The 18,933-nt window shown below is 44.2% G+C and overlaps 1 protein-coding gene across 8 annotated transcripts in view; it reads right to left on the bottom strand.

Moving 5' to 3' along the window:
* Nucleotides 1-11,666, bottom strand: part of LRGUK (leucine rich repeats and guanylate kinase domain containing) — a 109,584-nt gene extending 97,918 nt beyond the window's left edge. For 7 of the 8 annotated variants that reach the window (XM_077857396.1, XM_077857397.1, XM_077857401.1 and 4 more), the window contains exons 1-3: nt 11,353-11,666; nt 3,372-3,479; nt 875-956 (exon numbers count right to left, since the gene is read on the bottom strand). In XM_077857396.1, the coding sequence (XP_077713522.1) occupies nt 875-956; nt 3,372-3,479; nt 11,353-11,649 (487 nt within the window). In that variant the 5' untranslated portion in view covers nt 11,650-11,666. The remainder of the gene's footprint in view (nt 1-874; nt 957-3,371; nt 3,480-11,352) is intronic. The other variant, XM_077857398.1, reaches the window with a different exon arrangement.
* Between the last annotated feature and the right edge of the window lie 7,267 nt (nt 11,667-18,933).

Here is an 18,933-nt window from a genome sequence, read left to right as displayed (position 1 = left end):
ATTTCTTGGTCACTGAGAAACAAACCTGGTTTTTAATTATTGCTCCTAGGAGGGGAAGAAGTCAAAAACAAGCCAGAGAAAACCATCTCAGCAACATTTAACCATCATAAAAAAAGACTAAAGAACCGAGTGGAAAGAGGATCAGATCAGCAAAGAAAGCAGGTTGGAAATAACAACTGCTGACTTACCTCCAAGTCTAAAGAAAAGAAATTGGACACCTTAACTTCAAATAAGATCAGAAAATTAGGAACAGGAACCAAGTTTCGAAGAAAATGTGACTAATTTCATTAAATGTGAGCAAGATGTCACAACAGATAAGCTGCAGAGAACTACAAATGGTGGAGTTCAAAGAATCACTACATGTATAGAGACAGTGAAAGAGAGGAAAAAACAAATGTGTGAATCCCTGGCGCTCAAGGAAGAAGCAGCCGGCCAGAATTAAAATGTAAACGCAAAATAAAGAATCCATTAAAGGAAAAAGTGGGGGCGGGGACAGGTCTAATTCATCTGTACTGAATAAACTAATAGCGGGAAAGACAGGGGGAATCATCAAATATTCAGGAAGAATTAAAGAAGTAATGAGCCATCTCTTACAAGGAAAAAACAAAGCAAACATTTCACGGGATACTCTTCATCACTGAGTACATTTTAACCATAGTGTAATGTTGCGTGTTTGCTGACCGGTATCTCTCCATTTACTCATCACTTGTGGTGACATTTTTTTTTGTACATGCAAAATAGAGCATCAATATGTAAACGGATCTGCAATAGCACTTATATCAAGTTTTGTAGTATTAATATATTACATACTGCAAAGCTCAAATTTCAAAAGAACTGAATGATCCATCAATCTACTAGAATGAAAATTACATACCTTCAATTTTATTGACTGAAAGATCCAACTTCTGTAGGTGAACATATTCACAGAGAATGCTAATGTCAATTAAGTCACAATTCTGAGAAAATAAAAGGCAAAAAGATTTAATGTTGCTTTAACAGGTTAGTACTCAGCTGTCTCCGGACACCTACAAATAATAGTGGACAGAAAGAAATCCAGAATTTCTGGAGATGTAGTAAGGATAGTATAGTATACTTATAGTATACCATACTTACAATAAAAGCATAGTAGTTATAGCAAAAGTATACTTACTTACGGTAAAAGTTGAATAGTTAAGTGAGAGAATTAGATCTGAAGCCTACTAACAGGATCTCAAAGCAGACGACAAACCCATCTTAAAAGTGCATTTGTCTGAAGAAGAAAATTAGCTTGGAAAATTAGTAATATTAGCAAGAACAAATACAACATAAAAAGGCAAATTAAACCAGTGTCTTGTAGACCTTTAGAGCGGAGTTTTATTATTAAAGAGAAAAAAGAAAAACTCCACATAATAGCAGTGAGGCCAAAGCCTTTCTCTAATAGAAAAGGCAGATGCCTAGAATTTAAATGAAACGCTAAAGAGATCTCACCCGTCATCAGATCATTAATGACACTGTCACCTACACTTTCACACAGTCCTATTCAAAGCTCCTTCACAGTGATCTCATCTGATCAAATAAAACTGAGATGTGTAAGGCAGACTGTTCCCAATTTGGAGATGAGGAATATGAGGGACAGACAAGGATGTAAATGATCTAAAATCACACAGCAAATTAGCAAGAGACAAGCAGATCCAAGTCTCCTGAATCCTTCTCCAAGATTCTTTCTATGAAATCTTGCCTCTAGAGAACTTTAGGATGCGTTGGAGGGGAATTTGGTCCCTTGGGACAGATTCTTATCACTGGTTTATGTTGCAATGTCAGAATCAGAAAAAGCCAGCCAAAGAAGTACCATGATAAGCAAGTTCTCAAATATAATGATAAAAATGTTTAATGAAGGCCACAAGAATAGCGTGATAAATATGAAAGAATATCTATCACGTACAAGGCATTGTGCATGATGAGAAATACAACATAATGATGGGGGAGAGCTGTACCATGCCCTTAAGAAACTAATGATTTTGGTAGGAAAGAGGGTATGTACTTAAGTAATAAAAGGTAAAAAAAAATAACATGTAACATAAAAGAGTGAAAAAAAAAAAAATCACCAAACCAGGCAACCCTAAGAAAGTCTATTCAGTAATACAGGTTATAAAGGCAAAGTAATTCAACATGTAAGAGCTCAAATGCAGGGAGGTCAGGGGCAAAGTAAGTTAAACGTCAGTACACCTAGCTGAAATAAGATTTAAAGGATTTTTTTTTTTTTTGGCAGATCAATTTAAGGCATAGCACTACATACGTAAGTAGAATATTGATTGAAGTGGACTTGTGTGGGGATGTACTAGATGCTGGAATTATCTACCATTCCAATGCCTAACATAGGGCAATGCACACAGGATGCTCCCGAAATTTACTGCTTAAATGGCTGAGTCAGCCATAAAATGTTAAAAAGTGACAATGGGAAAAGATTACAGCCTTAATAATGCTGTCCTCGAAGGATATGCCATGAAACCAGAACAGGTGAAAAGAGCTTAACATTTCTTGGATAGTTGACTAGTTCAAATCCAAGATGGAACAAGATTATGAGTTGTATATGCTTTGCTTCCTGTGAATTATATATAAACTTTAGCCAAATTACAGTACACAAGCAAAATTTCAGTGTGTTCTTACCTATGTATCTGCATTTACTGTGTGGATCTCCAAGGAATATTTAATACTTTACAATATAAGGAAGCAAAAAAGAGTTAAATTATTTTTCTCAGACTATAGAGAAACAAAAGGAAGAAAGAATCTGAAATACAATGAGTACTTTGCTCTTACAGCTCCTCTTAGGATAAAAGCAAAGCCAAGATTATGTGTTAGTATTGATATATTGAAAATTGATGAATAACAGCATGTTTCTTCTTTAATAATGGGTATCTTTTGGAAAGTGAACAACGGCCCAAAGCTACTTATTTCTTGACATACTTGGTGGAGGTGGGGGGGGGAGGGGAGTCAATACCAATGTACTTTTTTCCCTTGGATTTAGATATTAACTTTAGTCCTGGCACTGATCAGAGAGAAAATTCTTAAAGAATTCTTAAAGACTCTGGGTTTCACAGAGTCAAATTCAACTTCTGGAAAGAAAGCATTGATTACTATAATATAGACTACTTAAGATGAAAGAAACAGACTGAAGGGAATGAAAACAAAGGAATTCGGAGGCTGATGACTGGCCTGTCCAGGTCTCTTTGATGCCTTGCATTATGTAAATAACTCTCATCACCAGTCTCCATCGAATGAAAGACTCTGAGATCTGGGGCCACCACAAAAGTAGGAATACCAGAAAAAATAGATATGGTCCAACCAGCATCAAGATGGAGCTAGTCAGCTCATGGTGATCTTGTCATACTCACTGATAAAACTAGATTGAGGTAGACCTGCTCAGTCCCAGAGCCTGAGCGCCCCAACTGGTGAAGGGCATTGGCCACGACCTCCTCTCTCAGGACCCCATCAAATTCCTCCTGCAAAAAAAAAAAAAGAAAAAGAAAAAAGAAAAACAACAGAGAGGTGGACAAAAGACTTCTATTAGAAGAAAAACAGTCCAGGGGTGCCTGGGTGGCTCAGTTGGTTAAGTGTTGACTCTTGATTTTGGCTACGGTCATGATCTCGGGATTGTGAGCTCAAGCCCCACATCAGGATCCACACTCAGCAGGGAGGGAGTCTCCTTGAGATTCTCTCTCCCTCTTTCTGCCCCTCCCTCTACTCATGCTCACATGCACATGCTCTCTCTCAAATAAATAAATAAATCTCTTTTAAAAAATAATAGTCTACCTCACAGCACTAACTTACATACTCGGGGGCTGAGCCCTTCAGAATTTTTCAGCCCTAAGGAAAATACTGTGTTGAGGACCCAAACATAGGACATATAATGAAATATCCATCAATTCAGTGTTTTTATTGCCACTGAATTTTCAGGTGGTCACTTGTATCAGCTATTCAAAGTGAAGCCAACACAATGGTAACGGAAGCATCACCATTAGTGGTGATAGCTACAGTGACTGAGTGCGTCTCTGTCCTAAGCACTGAGAGCTCTCAATGATCAACTCACTGAATCCTCCTGACAATCCTGAGGTAGGTACTGTCCGTTACATTTTACAGATGAAGAAACTAGGCTTACAGGGGTTAACTCTCCTGAAACCACATAGCCACTATATGACAGAGCCAGAATACAAACTTCAATCTGTCTGACTCTAGGGAAATTCTAACCACTCTTAGACTACAGGCCTCCACCCCAAAGGATGCTTATATCCAAATTAAGGCAATTCCTTTGCTACATGTGGTATTCTTGTGGGGGGGAGGGTAGGAGGGAGGGCAGGTTCTCAGTTTGCTTTGTGTTGACTAATTCTACTGGATTCCTACAATTTACAAGATTTATTAAAAGGGCCATAGTCACTGCCATAAGGAGGTTGGCCCTTGGTCTGTAGGGCACCCTGAGCCAGGAATGAGTCAACATGCCCTTTCCCCAGAAATAACCAACAGAAGAGACAGCAGGTAGGTAGGTCGGTGTTATGTCTGCATTGCCTTTAACTCTAGAATGACCAACACATTACCAAAAACATCGGCTGAGGACACAAAATCCAGTAGTCCCAGCAGTCCCACCAATGTAACTAACCATGACTAACATGTGGACAATGATGGCAAAATATTCTTTCCAGTTCTTTATTAATTCAGGAGCTAACAATGCTGCTCAGGCTGCTGGTACTGAGGCTGTACGTATATAGGTTCATGCTACTAGAAAGAGTTTCTCTGTGCTATGCCTCCTGCCCCTGCCTCAGCCCCTCATCATTTCTACCAGCCCAGGGAAGCAAATCTCATTCATATGGAGATAGTCCACAGGCTGTGGGGCTGCACAGACCTGTTTTTTTTTCCCTACACACACACCTGGTTTGAACCCTAGATCTACCATTTTGAGTTAACGACTTTGGGGAAATAAAGTTTTCTCTGAGCCTCATATTCCTCATCTGTAAATAGGAAATATTCTTATTATTATCTTATTAATATTATCTTCTCTTAATGATCTAAGGAGAATGAAAACAAAAGGTATATTAAAGTTCTTAGTGCCTTGTCTAAAACTATAGCAAGCGTAAAGCCAATAAATGACAGTTGTTTCCACTAATTGATGAAGTTGGAAATTCCACACCTTAAGGTTTCATTCTTCCATACACGACAACCTATTTACAAATGGAGGAAAGACACTCACTTTATTTAAGTGCCAACTTCTTGTATAAGGCCTGGGAAGGATCAGAGGTGAGAATGTCTCCTTCCCTCCAAAACTTTCCATCTAAACCTCTGAAGTTCACTTCACCCACCCCCTCTATTTCCTGGATATGAGAAGATGTTGCACCCCTGACCAATAGTAGGTAAATGTCGGTGTTTCAGCATAGCCACTGATACAGAGACGGGCCACGCCAGTCAGCACTTTCCCAGATCCCCAAGGTAAGCCTCCCCATGATGACCCCCTCTCATCTCCGCTGAAGTTCTAGCCACTTATCAGTATCATGCTTTTCCCTTCTGATCTTCGGTCATTTTCAAACCTTTACAAGCCCTACTTGATCTTAGTGGCTTCAGAGCCTAAGGATGGCCAGTCAATTCCCCTACCACTCCCAACCACATGAACATAGACATGTTTCTTTCTCAACTCCAGACACTTGAAGTTAATCTCTACTCAGCTTCAGCCCCTGGCTCCCATGGCCTTGCCCTGGACCGAGTCATCATGCTCAACTGTTCCACCTTAGAAACCTCAGAACCTAGTATTCTCTGTGATCCTACAACCTTTCCAACCACTATCGACCTTATTCTGTGATGACAACAAAATCCCCAGTCTATTCATCCTTCCCTTTCTCAGAGTCTGTCTCCTCCCACTTCCTTCCCTACTTGGGATCCCCTGAGCCATTTTAATGTCTACTTCATCCCCTGACTCAAACGACCAACAGACACCCAAACCTGAATAGGGTTCACCAACAACCACTGCGCTGAGGCAGGGATTGTGTCATGCTAACCATTCATTTGGGATAAAAATCTTTATAGCATGCCAGGCACATGCCAGCCAGTATGTGAGGGCTCGGTGGACAGAATCATGAATAAGACATGGTACCTGTCCTTAAAAGATTTACAATTCAATCTGGGAGACAGACAAGTACACAAGCAATTTCAGTAGTTTGATAAATATTGTAAAACAAGTAGCAGGGTGCTTTGACTATAAGCAGGGCATCCATTTTATGCCAGTTCTAGAGGGGATTAGGAGGTTAGCAAAGGCTTGCTGGGGGGGGAAAGAAACCAAGCTGAAACCCAAGTAACTGCTTTACTCTGGCAAAGGAGAAGGGCAGGAAAAGAGGACCAAGAAGCACACTGCAGGCAAAAGGGCAACGTGTACAAAATTCCAAAGGCAAAGGTGAGCATAGCCCACCGGGGAAAGCAGAGTTATAACTGCTGAAGCATAAAGTCAGAGAGGGGATCCGAAGCCTGGTGTGTGATTGGTGCTCAAACACGGCTGAAAGAGTTCAAACTGCTCCTGCCCTTGAGCTACTGATGGGCTGGGGGAGGCCCCACCACCACCCATGCTAGTACCTTTCCAGAGTCAACTCTGAACTGGGCCTGGTGGTATTCCAGGGCCTTGTTCTGTACTGCCTTTCAGTGCCCCCCTCTTGGCTACCACATCCTCATCGTCTCCTCCAGCCTCCAACTCCTTCATCCTCACTCTCAGCAGATGCTTTGCTCCTGCACTTCCGAGGCAAAGCAGAAGCCATCAGACATTCACCTTCTCAGCCTTCTGCACCTGTCCGTCCTCATTGCCCTTCAATCGGGTCTCCGAGGCGGACTGCTTCTTTTCCACACTCAGGGCCCCTGCTGGGGGACCATCCCTCCTGCCCTCTTCGCCTGGGATTTCAACCAGTCCCTCCCCGCCGTCATCCTGCACCCTGCCAGTGCCCCAGCTGTGCGGGGCCATGGGTCTCTTCATTTCCTCAGTCCCACGTGTTCCTTTAGCTACAGCTAGTTGCCCTGGAGAACCAAGCTACTGCAGAGTTGCTTTTCCATCCTTTAGTGCCCCCTTGCTCACCTCCCATCCACTCTTCAGCCGCTTCAGTTAGGCTCCTGCCTTGCCACTTCACAAAACCGCACGGGCCAAGGTCTCCAATCACCCTCACACAGGCAAAGTGAATGAGCACTTTGTAGGCCCCTTCCCACTTAACCCACTGGCAGCACTACTCATTTCCACATTCTTTTTTAATAAATTAATTTTTTATTGGTGTTCAATTTACCAACATACAGAATAACACCCAGTGCTCATCCCGTCAAGTGCCCCCCTCAATGCCCGTCACCCATTCACCCCCACCCCCACCCTCCTCCCCTTCCACCACCCCTAGTTCGTTTCCCAGAGTTAGGAGTCTTTATGTTCTGTCTCCCTTTCTGATATTTCCCACACATTTCTTCTCCCTTCCCTTATATTCCCTTTCACTATTATCTTTATTCCCCAAATGAATGAGAACATATAATGTTTGTTCTTCTCCGATTGACTTACTTCACTCAGCATAATACCCTCCTTTGAACTCAGCCACAGTAACTTCTTGCAAGATACATCCACGAAGGCAAAAGAAACAAAAGCAAAAATGAACTATTGGGACTTCATCAAGATAAGAAGCTTTTGCACAGCAAAGTATACGGTCAACAAAACTCAAAGACAACCTACAGGATGGGAGAAGATATTTGCAAATGACGCATCAGATAAAGGGCTAGTTTCCAAGATCTATAAAGAACTTATTAAACTCAACAGCAAAGAAACAAACAATCCAATCATGAAATGGGCAAAAGTCATTTCCACATTCTTGAGACGCCTCTTTGCCTTGGCTTCCCATCACACAGCCCTCCTTTCTTCGCCCTCCTCTTACCGTTCCTTTCCATTCTATGCTCACTCTCATTCCTCTTCATCTGCTGTACCCCCTGGGTTCTTACCTTGGCCCCCCCTCTTCTCTTCCTGGATGATCCCAGGTCTCCTGCCCTGACTACCTTCAGCCCCCCCCAACCCCCCGCCCGATTTCCAGAGTCATGTGACTCCTGTATCTGACCCTTTCCTGAGCAGCCACATGTGTTTTCTATTGTGGTGAATGGCCTTAATATGCCCCTAAGCCATGCCACAGACCTAGCAGTCATCCCAGACTTCCAATGTTTAATTAGTAAGTGTCCCACCTTAAATATTTTAAATGTCTTTGTCTTTCTTTCCATTCCCACTTCCACTGCCTTAATCCAGACTCATCTCTCCTCCACAAACATTGCTAGATAGTCTTCTCATTGATCTGTCTCCAGCCTTACCATCCTCTAATCCAACTCCAGTTGGCCACCAAGGCAGTTTCCCACTGCTTAGAGACCCAAGTCCACAGTCTGTAAAACAGCGTAAAACCTTCCACAATCTGACCCCCACCTCAGCTGCTTTTTTTGCTCTCATCTATATGTCATCAGTAGGAACAGCTGCTGTATGCCTGCACACACACCCCCTCTCCACTCAGACAAGGGTCTGCTTCCCTTGAAATCTTCCATGATCCCTGCAATCCAGCTGTCATCTGCACACACCTGTGTGTATAATGCTTTAGATGCTGAACAGCTGTGGTTTACTCACATCCTCATCTGACCTTGAATGCAGGGAACATCTATAACCACAATGACGTACTCATCTTCTGCCATTACTATTATGCATTGCCTCTATAACTTTTAGGAACCTACTCTGTATCAGACACAATATCAAGAACTTTAAGACTTTCTTATCCAATTTGACGTTTATAACTATCCCACGAGTAGGCATTATTACCCAAATTAAGTTACTGGCAAAGTAGTTTCCTGCACCAGACACATGTCATTGGCCCAGACGCTTCTGCTGTATGTAGTCAGTGGTTCCTACATAGCAATCAGCCAATGAATGTTTGTCCAAAGTCAGCTACATTAATCAAGTCACTTAATGAGCTAGTTAGCAGATAAAAAACATGTGTTATTACTGCTTGTATTAGTAAGAGTAAAAACAATATATTATGCTGTGTTTTATATACAGGTTCTCATCTAATTCTCACAACTCTCCTATGAGATAGGTATCATTAGAATTCTCAGATGAGACACAGAAGTGAAAGAACTTGTTCAAAATCTCAAAACTAAAGACAATATTAATGGAAGACCAGCTGTACTACCTTCCCTAAGTTTCTCAGGAGCTTCTGAAACTAATTACATTATAGGCACTCAATAACCACTGTTATGTTAACCATCATAGCATGAGAAGCCTTCACCAGGCTAGGAGATGGACAATAAATCTCTGGACATGAAAGTCTAAAACTTTCCTATTAAAAGTTTTCAGTTTATTCAGCATATTAAAACCACTTAGATACCATAAAAAGCTAAAATAGGATGTAAAAACACAAAATAAATATTTAGAATGTAAGTGGAAGAAAAAATAAACTTTTCCACACATAGCCTACAACCAGTTCAAACCAACTCCCCCAATGGTTTGTTAATGGTATACTGAAGACAGATTAATACCAACACTAATGAAGCCCATAGCCCAAGAGCATGTGTTAATTAGAATAATAAAGTAAACCGGTGCTTCATCTGTGAATTCCTTTGGGGCGGAAGCTGGTAGAAACCATACAAACATCTCAAAGTTGTAAAAACACTGCTACGGTTTTGTATTTGTCACTGTTAAGGGTAGCGAAGTAAACCAACAAACCACAAACAACATAATAATTTTCTATCGTCCACTTTAAGAAAAACGAATGTGTAAGTAGCCCACATAGAAGGAAGTAGAAAATAAAGTCAAGATAGGAGCTAAGGGTGGAAAAATGGGCCAGGGGTGCCTGGGTGGCTCAGTGGTTGAGCATCTGCCTTCCGCTCAGGGCTGATCCTCACATGGAGCCTGCTTCTCCCTCTGCCTATGTCTCTGCCTCTCTCTGGGTCTCTCATGAATAAATAAATAAATTTTTTTAAATGGGACAAATATTGAAAGTGGACAAAAGAAGAGAACCTAAGGGGAAAAAAGAGTGTAGGTGGTTAATGGGGTGAATACGAAGAAAGAGGACAAATGAGGGGACGGAGTTTGTGAAAGAGAAAAGGAATAAGAAAAACAAACAAAAAAAAAGTTTGGCCTCAAAGAGAAGAGAGGACTAGGAAAATGCTCCAAGATGTAGAGCGGGGAAGCCAGAATATCACAGAAAGGGGGGTGGGAGGCGTACCGGAAACATTCTATTTCTCGGTATTCTATCTACTTGAGAAAAGAGTTGGCAGCACTTTATACTACGAAGGAAGAGGAAAGGGGACAGAAACCCTAAAGAAAAACTATATTGATTCGGAGTTTCCTGGCAGCCAAGTCAGAGGAAAACCTGACAGTTTAGTGAAAGGAAGCAAATCAATTTATGTTTTTGAAGAAAAGCAAACAATATATTAGAAGCCAAGGGAAGCAAGTGGTAAGTGGTGGAAAGGGACCAGAAAAAAAGCCTTCTCCAAACCAAAAAACAAACAGACCAGGCAGTGGTGTACAAAAGTAAGAGGCTCAAGATGAGTGTAGGAAAGAAGCAGAAGTGGGTGATGTTTAGAAGAGGTGCTGCAGAAAAGAGAATTTATACTTGATGTGAAGGCAAAGCCACACCTCAGGCAATACAGGTGGGGAAGTAAGAAACCTTCCCCTGCGCAAACAGCCCCACAGTGAGGGGCTGCAGGGGTGAGGCATCGCACCCCGCGGAAGGAAGACCTTAGACTTGTTAGTCACTTGGTCAGCCTTCATCGGATTATCTCCGGAGAGTCATCGCCACCACCACCCCCAGGAAGGAGGAAGAAGGGGCCCGACGGGGGAGTACTTCGCAGTCGCGCAGAAGCACGGCTGTGGAAAGCCAAGGAGGACAAACGTTATATGGCCTCATTCACTTGGGGAATATAAAAAATAGTGAAAGGGAATAAAGGGGAAAGGAGAGAAGATGAGTGGGAAATATCAGAAAGGGAGACAGAGCATGAGAGACTCCTAACTCTGGGAAACGAACTAGGGGTGGTGGAAGGGGAGGAGGGCGGGGGGTGGGGGTGACTGGGTGACGGGCACTGGGGCGGCACTTGACGGGGTGAGCGCTGGGGGTTATGCTATATGTTGGCAAATCGAACTCCGATTAAAAAACAAACAAAGAAAGAAAAAGAGCAAGCCAAGGCTCTGTCTGACTCCCCGTAGGAAGCGGTGGAAACTTTCAGAGGGACGCTCTGTAGCTGGACCGCCAGGCGCCAGGGTGCAGGGACCAACGAGGGGACTACGAGGGCCCGGCCCGAGGGCTGCGGCGGGGCGCGCGGGGGGCGAGCGCACGGGGCCGGGGCAAGGCACACCTCCAAATTCAGCATCTCGGACTCTGAGGACTCCTCGGACTCCGCCTCGCCCTCGCAGTCGTCCCCGTATTCCTCTCCGCCCGCGTCCGACTCCCGAGAGCGGTGAATGAGCTGCTGGAGCAGGTAGGAGGAGGCTTTGTGGAGAGTACCTTCCGGCCTCTGCCCCATGGGAAAGGAAGACCTGCAAGACTGACGCTCTTTTTCTGAGCGCAGCAGCGTGGACCGGCCTCCGGCTCGTGCGCGGCTCTGCAGAGAGGAAGGCCTCGGCCCCGGGGGATCGCTCCCGGCGGCCGCCATCTTGTTTGTCGCGGTTGCCTAGGAGACGCCGCAAGGGCTTGTGGGCCGCAGCCCCGCCCCGCCCGCGGCCCGGTGACTGTCCGCGGGGCCGCTGGCTCCGGACCTTTTCTTCCTCTCCGACCCGACTCGTCGGGCTGCCTCCCCGCGCCCCGTTTTAGTTGGTGGCATCGCTGCTCCCGCCGCGAGCCCCCCCGCGAGCCCCCCCGCGAGCCCCCCCGCGAGCCCCCCCGCGAGCCCCCCGTCCCCTGCTGCCCTCGCGGGGGCGCCGCGGGCTGGGGCTGGCGAGGGTCGCGCGTCTCTGATGCCGACACTTCAAAGCGGGCGGGCGGGCGGGCGGGCGGCCGCGCCCTGTTAGGAGACCGCGTGGTGCCTAAGTGGAAGGGAGGGCACGGCCCCGTCCTTGTTATTTAATTGTGGACAATAAAGAGAGGCTACCGGACGGGGACACTTCCCCCCTGAAGTGATAAGCCATGTCCTTGGGGAGAAAAACAGGCCGTGGTCCGACAATCCAAACCGAGAAATAACGATCGTGCAATTGACACTGCACCTGAGAGCCTCCGAAAAGCGATTAGCACCCCATAAGTAATTGTACTAGTCAAGTGACCTGCATTGGTAATTATGTTTATCTTGTTGCATAGGTTCTCTGTGCAGTTTCATAAAATACTCTTGCAAGATGACAAAGCATGATTTTACGCTGGGGTGATTTTATGTGACCCAAATCCCATAGCCTTGAGCTCCACAAAGTAGGCTATGGGAAAAGCAGAATGAAAATTATAGCAACTATCACTGCCATAGTGACGACAATAGAGATCCCTGCAGGGAAGTCGCCCTCGTCCTCCTGCCCTTACAGGGCCTTTTCTCCATGCTTCAGTGACAGCAGTTGCAAATACGAAATGATCCTGTCAATGGCTGTCAGGGGAGAAGAAGAAAGAACCCTCATGGACACCATCCATCGACTATTATCTTTTTCAGGGCTTGAGGGACCGTTAAAACTGACATAAAGCTTTCAGCATTACCTTCCTTCATTATCTTGCTAGTCATAAATGTAAAGGCCACAATGAAAATACCTCTTTTTGCTTGGCTCATCTTGCTACTTGCTTATGTCTTTTTCCAGGGGGTAGAGACTCCTCCAAGGGGTTTTTCCTCATCGTCACCCCCAAAGGATCTGGCTCTCGCTAACTGACATAGGGAAGAAGGGGGCACAAAGTATAAAAATGGAAACCCGGTGTGGTTTTGGTTTCTTAAAATAATCAGTGTTTCTAGCAAAGCACGGTTTGCCAATGTCAATCTATTGAAGACAGTGTCTTAAGACAAAGTTAGGACCTGTCAGTAATTTTCAAAAAGTTAAAAGCATGATTCTCATACAAAAATGGAATAAAACACTGGAATAAAACAAAAATTAATAAAACATTAATCAACTCATTAATTAATGAGAGAACCAGTAAGATGTTAATGGGGTATTTATAGTCTAAAGAAAGGCATTGGGAAATAAGTTCACTCAGTTAAAGGAAAAAAACTGGTTAAAACCCTACAGGACATTAAATAAACTATAGCCTCTAGAGTTATGTATTTCTTTTTTATTTTAAGATTTATTTATTTATTAGAAAGAGCACATGTGGCAGAGGTGGAGGGAAAGGGAGACAAGAATACTGCCTGCTGAGAGTGGAGCCAGACACAGGCTCAGTCTCACCACCCTGAGACCATGGCCTGAGCCGAAATCCAGTCTGATGCTTAACCGACTGAGCCATCCGGGTGCCACTGGACCTATGTATTTCTAAATGCTTTCTTTTCACCTTCACAATTGCCCTTTGTCTAACCCCATTTGACAGATGAGGTCACTGAGGCCTAGAGAAGTTAAATAACTGGCCCAAATTCAAAGGGTGATGCTGAAATCCAAACCCAGAGTGACCAGTTCCAGTCTGCCTTCAACTACTGTTTCTGCAGATGGAAAATGTGAGTCAAGATAAAGCTGTACACGAGGTCCCAGGAAAGAAAAACATTTATCAGTTCATATTAAGTATAAATAAGGGAATTCACTCAGAGAATGACCCTTTCATATTAGAATCATAGCATGTCAGAACTAGAAAGAACTTAAAAGCTTATCTTAGCGAATTTTCCCTTTTACAGGAGAAGAAACTGATGGTCCACCAGAGACAATCACTTCCCCCAGATCACCCAATTTGTTAGCGGCTGAGCAGGGATTAAGTTTCAGCCTCTCCCTGCTCAGTCTTTGCTCTTGCTACTTCACCAAAATATTATTTACCCTTACTCTTGACTTTTTGTGTGGAACAGGGGTCTCCCCCAATCTGGAGCCAGCATGCTAATGTAATTGACCATGGAAAGAAAATGGTTAAGCATCTCCCTTCAGCTCAGGTCATGATCTCCAGGTCTCTAGGATCCAGCCCTATATCCGGCTCCAGCTCAGTGGGGAGTCTGCCTCTCCCTTTGCCTCTTATCCTCTCCCTGCTTGTGCTTTGCTTCCCCAACCCCAATCTTAAATGCATAAATAGAAAATCTTAAAAAAAAAAAAAAAAAGGCAGGGACCAACCCTGTATTTCTCATAATTGGGGAGAGTACCTTCCTAGGAGTGTAGGATTCTCTGGGCAAAGCAAAGAATGTGTGCCTCCATCCCCTTCATGTACCTATATCCCAATTGTGTGCAAGGAAAAATAGTGGGACAGTGCTTCTTAGGTATGTTGAAACGGCAGCACCTTGAATTTGTGATATTTTTTAATGGAATATTTAAATTTTTACAAAATATGAAATGGGAGAACAGATAGGCCATAGAAGGCACCATAATAACAATGAAAACATAACCACTACTAGTGTTTATGGGTACTTACTAATGTGCCAGGCACCCTTATAAGTGATTTACATATATCAATTAATTTCATCCCTCTAAGCACCCTACAAAATAGAGATTAAAATTATCCTCATATTACAGGTGAGTAATATAGGCATAGAGAGGTTATAACCCACTAAACGTACTTTGTCACATAGTGGCAAAGCTGAGACTCTGAGAGAGCTTGGTTTCCCAGCCCACATCCTTGATCAAATCACTGTACTTCATGGGACGCCTGGCTGGCTCAGTGGGGAGAGCATGTGACTCTTGATCTCAGTGTTGGGAATTCAAGCCCCATGTTGGGTGTAGAGATTACTCAAAGAAATAAATTTTAAAAAGAAAACAAAACACTGTACTTCCACTCAACTACTTTAGTAAAAGTTCATGAGGAGGGATGGTACGGACTGGACTGATTTTTTATTCCCCTCCTCCCCTCAAGTTCATATGTTGAAATGTAATCCCCAGTGTGATGGTATAAGGAGGTGGGACCTCTCAGAACTGATTAGGTCCTAAGGCTGGAGTTCTCAGGAATGGGATTACAAGAAGCCAGAGAGCTAGCTCCCTCTTTCTGCCGAGTGAGGATACAGGGGAGGGGGAGAGTTTGCGAGCTGGCAGGTCTTCACCAGAACCTGAACCTGGCGCCATGATCTTGTACTTCCAGCCGCCTCCAGAACTAGGAGAAGTAAATTTCTCTTGTCTGTAAATCACCTGGTTTACAGTACTCTGTTATAGCAGCCCAAACTAAGACAGTGGAGACCCTTAAAGTTGAGATAATTTAATGCATTAACATTGTACCTTTTTTGTTTTGTTAGCCCTTTCTATGAAGAAGAGATGATTCTTCATAAGGAAGTTCATTATCTAATAACAGGCTAGTGGGACTATAGACCTTAAGCAAATAATTATAAAATTAAACATTTAATTTCAATGGCCATAAAGGCTAAAGAGGGAAAATACAGGAGTCATGAGAACCTAACCTGGGGCCTTGACACAATATGGTGTGGAAGGATCCTTCACAATGTTAAGACAGACACTTTGAGCCTCACAATTAGGTTGGGGAAAAATAGTACAAAAATGAGGGACTTCATTTGTTATCTTTGCAGAAATGAACTACATCCAGATTATGGTGGTAGAAATTCATTGGGCTGGTAGGACCTGATAAAATCTAGGCAGGACTTGACTGAGTCAAATAATATGTGTTCCAAGTAGATATCAAAGGGGTTTGGGGGGGTGCCCCCCAAATAGGTACTCCCTATCAAATACTGCCATGGAGACCAAAAATAAAGACTACAGTCTAGGAGGAGGCGATCTCAAAAGCTCCCAGGCAGAGGCAGAAAAATCAAGCCAACGAAAAAATGTTTGAAAAGGAACTGCAAGCATCAGGTCATGAGTAAAATCTGAACAGAGGACCCAGGAAAGGATCATTTCTAGTTCTAATTCATATCTGAATTTCTAGTTCAGATAACCTTTGAAGACAGAACGGTGGATTTCATCAGGATGGTCACGATCACTTAAGATCAAAATGAGTAAAATGTTAAAATGATGACCAAAGGGACAGTATGCAATCTTTTGGAAGAAGCCATGAGGACTTGAGAATGTTATACTAGGACATTCAAAAGAAGATCAAAGAAGACCAAGAGGTTGGGACACCTGGGTGGCTCAGCCACTTGAGTGTTGAGCGTCTGCCCTTGGCTCAGGGTGTGATCCTGGGGTTCTGGGATCGAGTCCTACATCGGACTCCCTGTGGGGAGCCTGCTTCTCCCTCTGCTTATGTCTCTGCATCTCTCTCTGGGTCTCTCATGAATAAATAATTTTTAAAAAAAAGAGTGTCCAGGAGGAATTCAGAAAGAAATCATGTCAGGGGGAGTAGAAAGGAAAGAGGGTTTGAGGGACATCTCAATGGCAGTGAATAATCAAAGAGAAGGAAGAGCAAAGAAGACAGGTAATGAACTGTATGAGAAACCCCACCACAGGCCCTATACTTCAAAAATCACAATATTCTTCATGTAGTGAAGAACCAGCTTGAAAGAGTGGTGCTCTATGGAAGAGCAGGCTCTGGGGGAGAGCACAGGAAACAGCCAGGTAACCAATACCACTGATCTCACAACCCGTGTAAGAGGGGCCTGTCTCAGGCACTAAGTACAGGAAAGGTAACTCTTGATCTCTTTCGTCAAGGGATTTGCATGATAGTTGGGCAACAGGATAGAGAGATTTTAAAAAGGAATTAAAAGTACAGTCCCTGGAGCGTATTATGCTGAGTGAACTAAGTCAATCAGAAAAGGAAAAACATAATATGGTCTCATTCATTTGGGGAATATAAAAATTAGTGAAACGGAATAAAGGCAACAGCTCTACCTGCCCATGAGTCCTGTCCCCATGCTTTAATAAAACCACCATTTTGCACCAAAAACAAACAAACAAAAAAGGGAATAAAGGGAAAGGAGAGAAAATGAGTGAAAATATCAGTGAGGGTGACAGAACATGAGAGACACCTAACTCTGGGAAATGAACGAGGGGTAGTGAATGGGGAGGTGAGCAGGGGGTTGGGGTGACTGGATGATGGGCACTGAGGGGGGCACTTGGTGGGATGAGCACGGGGTGTTATGCTATATGTTGGCAAATGGAACTCCAATAAAAAATTTAAAAAACATAAACTTATGACAGTAAACAAACAAAAGTACAGTCCCACCTGACAGATGTGGAGGTAATGTTTTGGGTCCTCAGGAAGGGACCCAGTTGGAGGCAGGTAAAGGTCACTCCTTCCCTTTGCCACTGTGGGCAGAGGCTCACTCCTCCCGGCCATCAAGCAGTCCAGTCCATGGGAGGTGTAGGTTGAGATAAACTCTGTGTCCCCAGAGAGGGCTGCTCAGAAGCGTCACCGATGACTGAGGAGGTGAAATGAGGCCTTCAAGGATGAAAGAGACACGGGAAGAGGAGAGTGGGGAGTCGAGCAATGGGAAGTAGCCTCAACTGAGGCAAGGAGGCTGGCCTGGATGTGTTTCAGGAAGAGGCTCTGAGAAGTAATGGATATGGAAATAAAACCTGCTCACCGAAAGTGGGGAGGAAGGGAGGGGGCCACCTTCCTTGAAGAAGAGGGTGTGCATGAAGGAGCCGGTGAAAGGCCCTCGTGTCAAAATATCTCAGAATCTAGGGGATGACAGTAAAGAAAAAGAGGAGAAGAGATGGGCCTCGTAGGAGAGGCTGACAGCCGGGAGGAGAAGGCAGGAGCCTAAAAGTCTTGGTTTCACACCCACATTCAAAGGCCATTACCCGCAGATGCTGCTTTCCCACAGAGTGACCACGGGCGCTGTTGGTCCTGCGTTCGGTCTGTTTTGGGCACTGTACACGATTAACGTCAGCGCCTTGGGGCCAAACTTCCTCCGTTACCCATCTCCACAGAGGGTCTCCCACTCTCCACCTCGCTTCCTTGCAAATGTGCCTTGCACCTAAGCTTTATAAAAAGTGCTTTATAAACATGTATTGACTACTCAAAAGCTTAGCTTTGTGGTGATTATACCGCAGGCCGCTGCTGCTTCATTCCTCCTGGGTGGAATGACATCTGCGCAGATGAGTGTTCAGAATTAAATTAGCAGGATGCCTGTCCCAGAAAAGAGTACCTGGACTCCGAGGCTGCCAAAGAAATCAAAAGACATAAACCAGAATTCCCGGATTCAAAGGATCTAATAAGGGAGTCCTTTAGAGTTAGACCTGGGATCTAACCCAGGCCAGACCTAATGCCTACCTCCCAAGGTTACAGGGAGAATTAAATTAGGGGAATGTGAAATTGAGGGCTTCCATGTGGTAGATGGCAAATACAGCCTTGGATCCTTCTTGTCCCCCCTCACCCCTTGCAATGGGACCTTAGCCCCTCCCATTAAGAGGCAGAGCCTAATTCTCCACTCTGAGTCTGGGTTTGGCCAGGAGACTTGCTTTGGCCCACAGAACAGTAGCAAATGTGACAACAGCAGAGACCCAAAAGTGCTTGGGTGTTGGGCTATTTTTTCTTGCTGCTTCTAGGAACTCCGTAATCATCCTGGAAAGAAGCCAGGACCAGCCTGCGGGATGATGAGAGGTGGGTCTAGTTCCCTGGGGCTTTGGCCAGCTGCCTCCCATTCCCAGAGAGGTCAGTAAAGCCAGCCTAGCTCATCCAACACCAGTCAACCTGCCAACTAACTCAAGATTTCTGAGGAAACCCAGCAAAAACCAGGTGAGCACACACCAGACCAGAAGAACTGTTCAGTCAACCCAAAGAATCATGAGCTAAATAAATGGTTGTTTTAAGCCACTAAGATCTGGGATGGTCTGAAGAGCAGCACAAGTGAATTTCTACAAATAGTGCCTGGGTTGCTACAGTCCCACCGAACTGGTTAGTAACACATTGACGTTAGCATCTTTATCTTCTGACTTTCATTCAAGTGATTATTTTCATATTGGCCTTTGCCACT

Source organism: Canis aureus, chromosome 18, assembly GCF_053574225.1.
Source record: "Canis aureus isolate CA01 chromosome 18, VMU_Caureus_v.1.0, whole genome shotgun sequence".
Taxonomy (NCBI): domain Eukaryota; kingdom Metazoa; phylum Chordata; class Mammalia; order Carnivora; family Canidae; genus Canis; species Canis aureus.
Note: the sequence above shows the minus strand (reverse complement) of the source record. Positions and strands in the feature narration are given on the sequence as shown.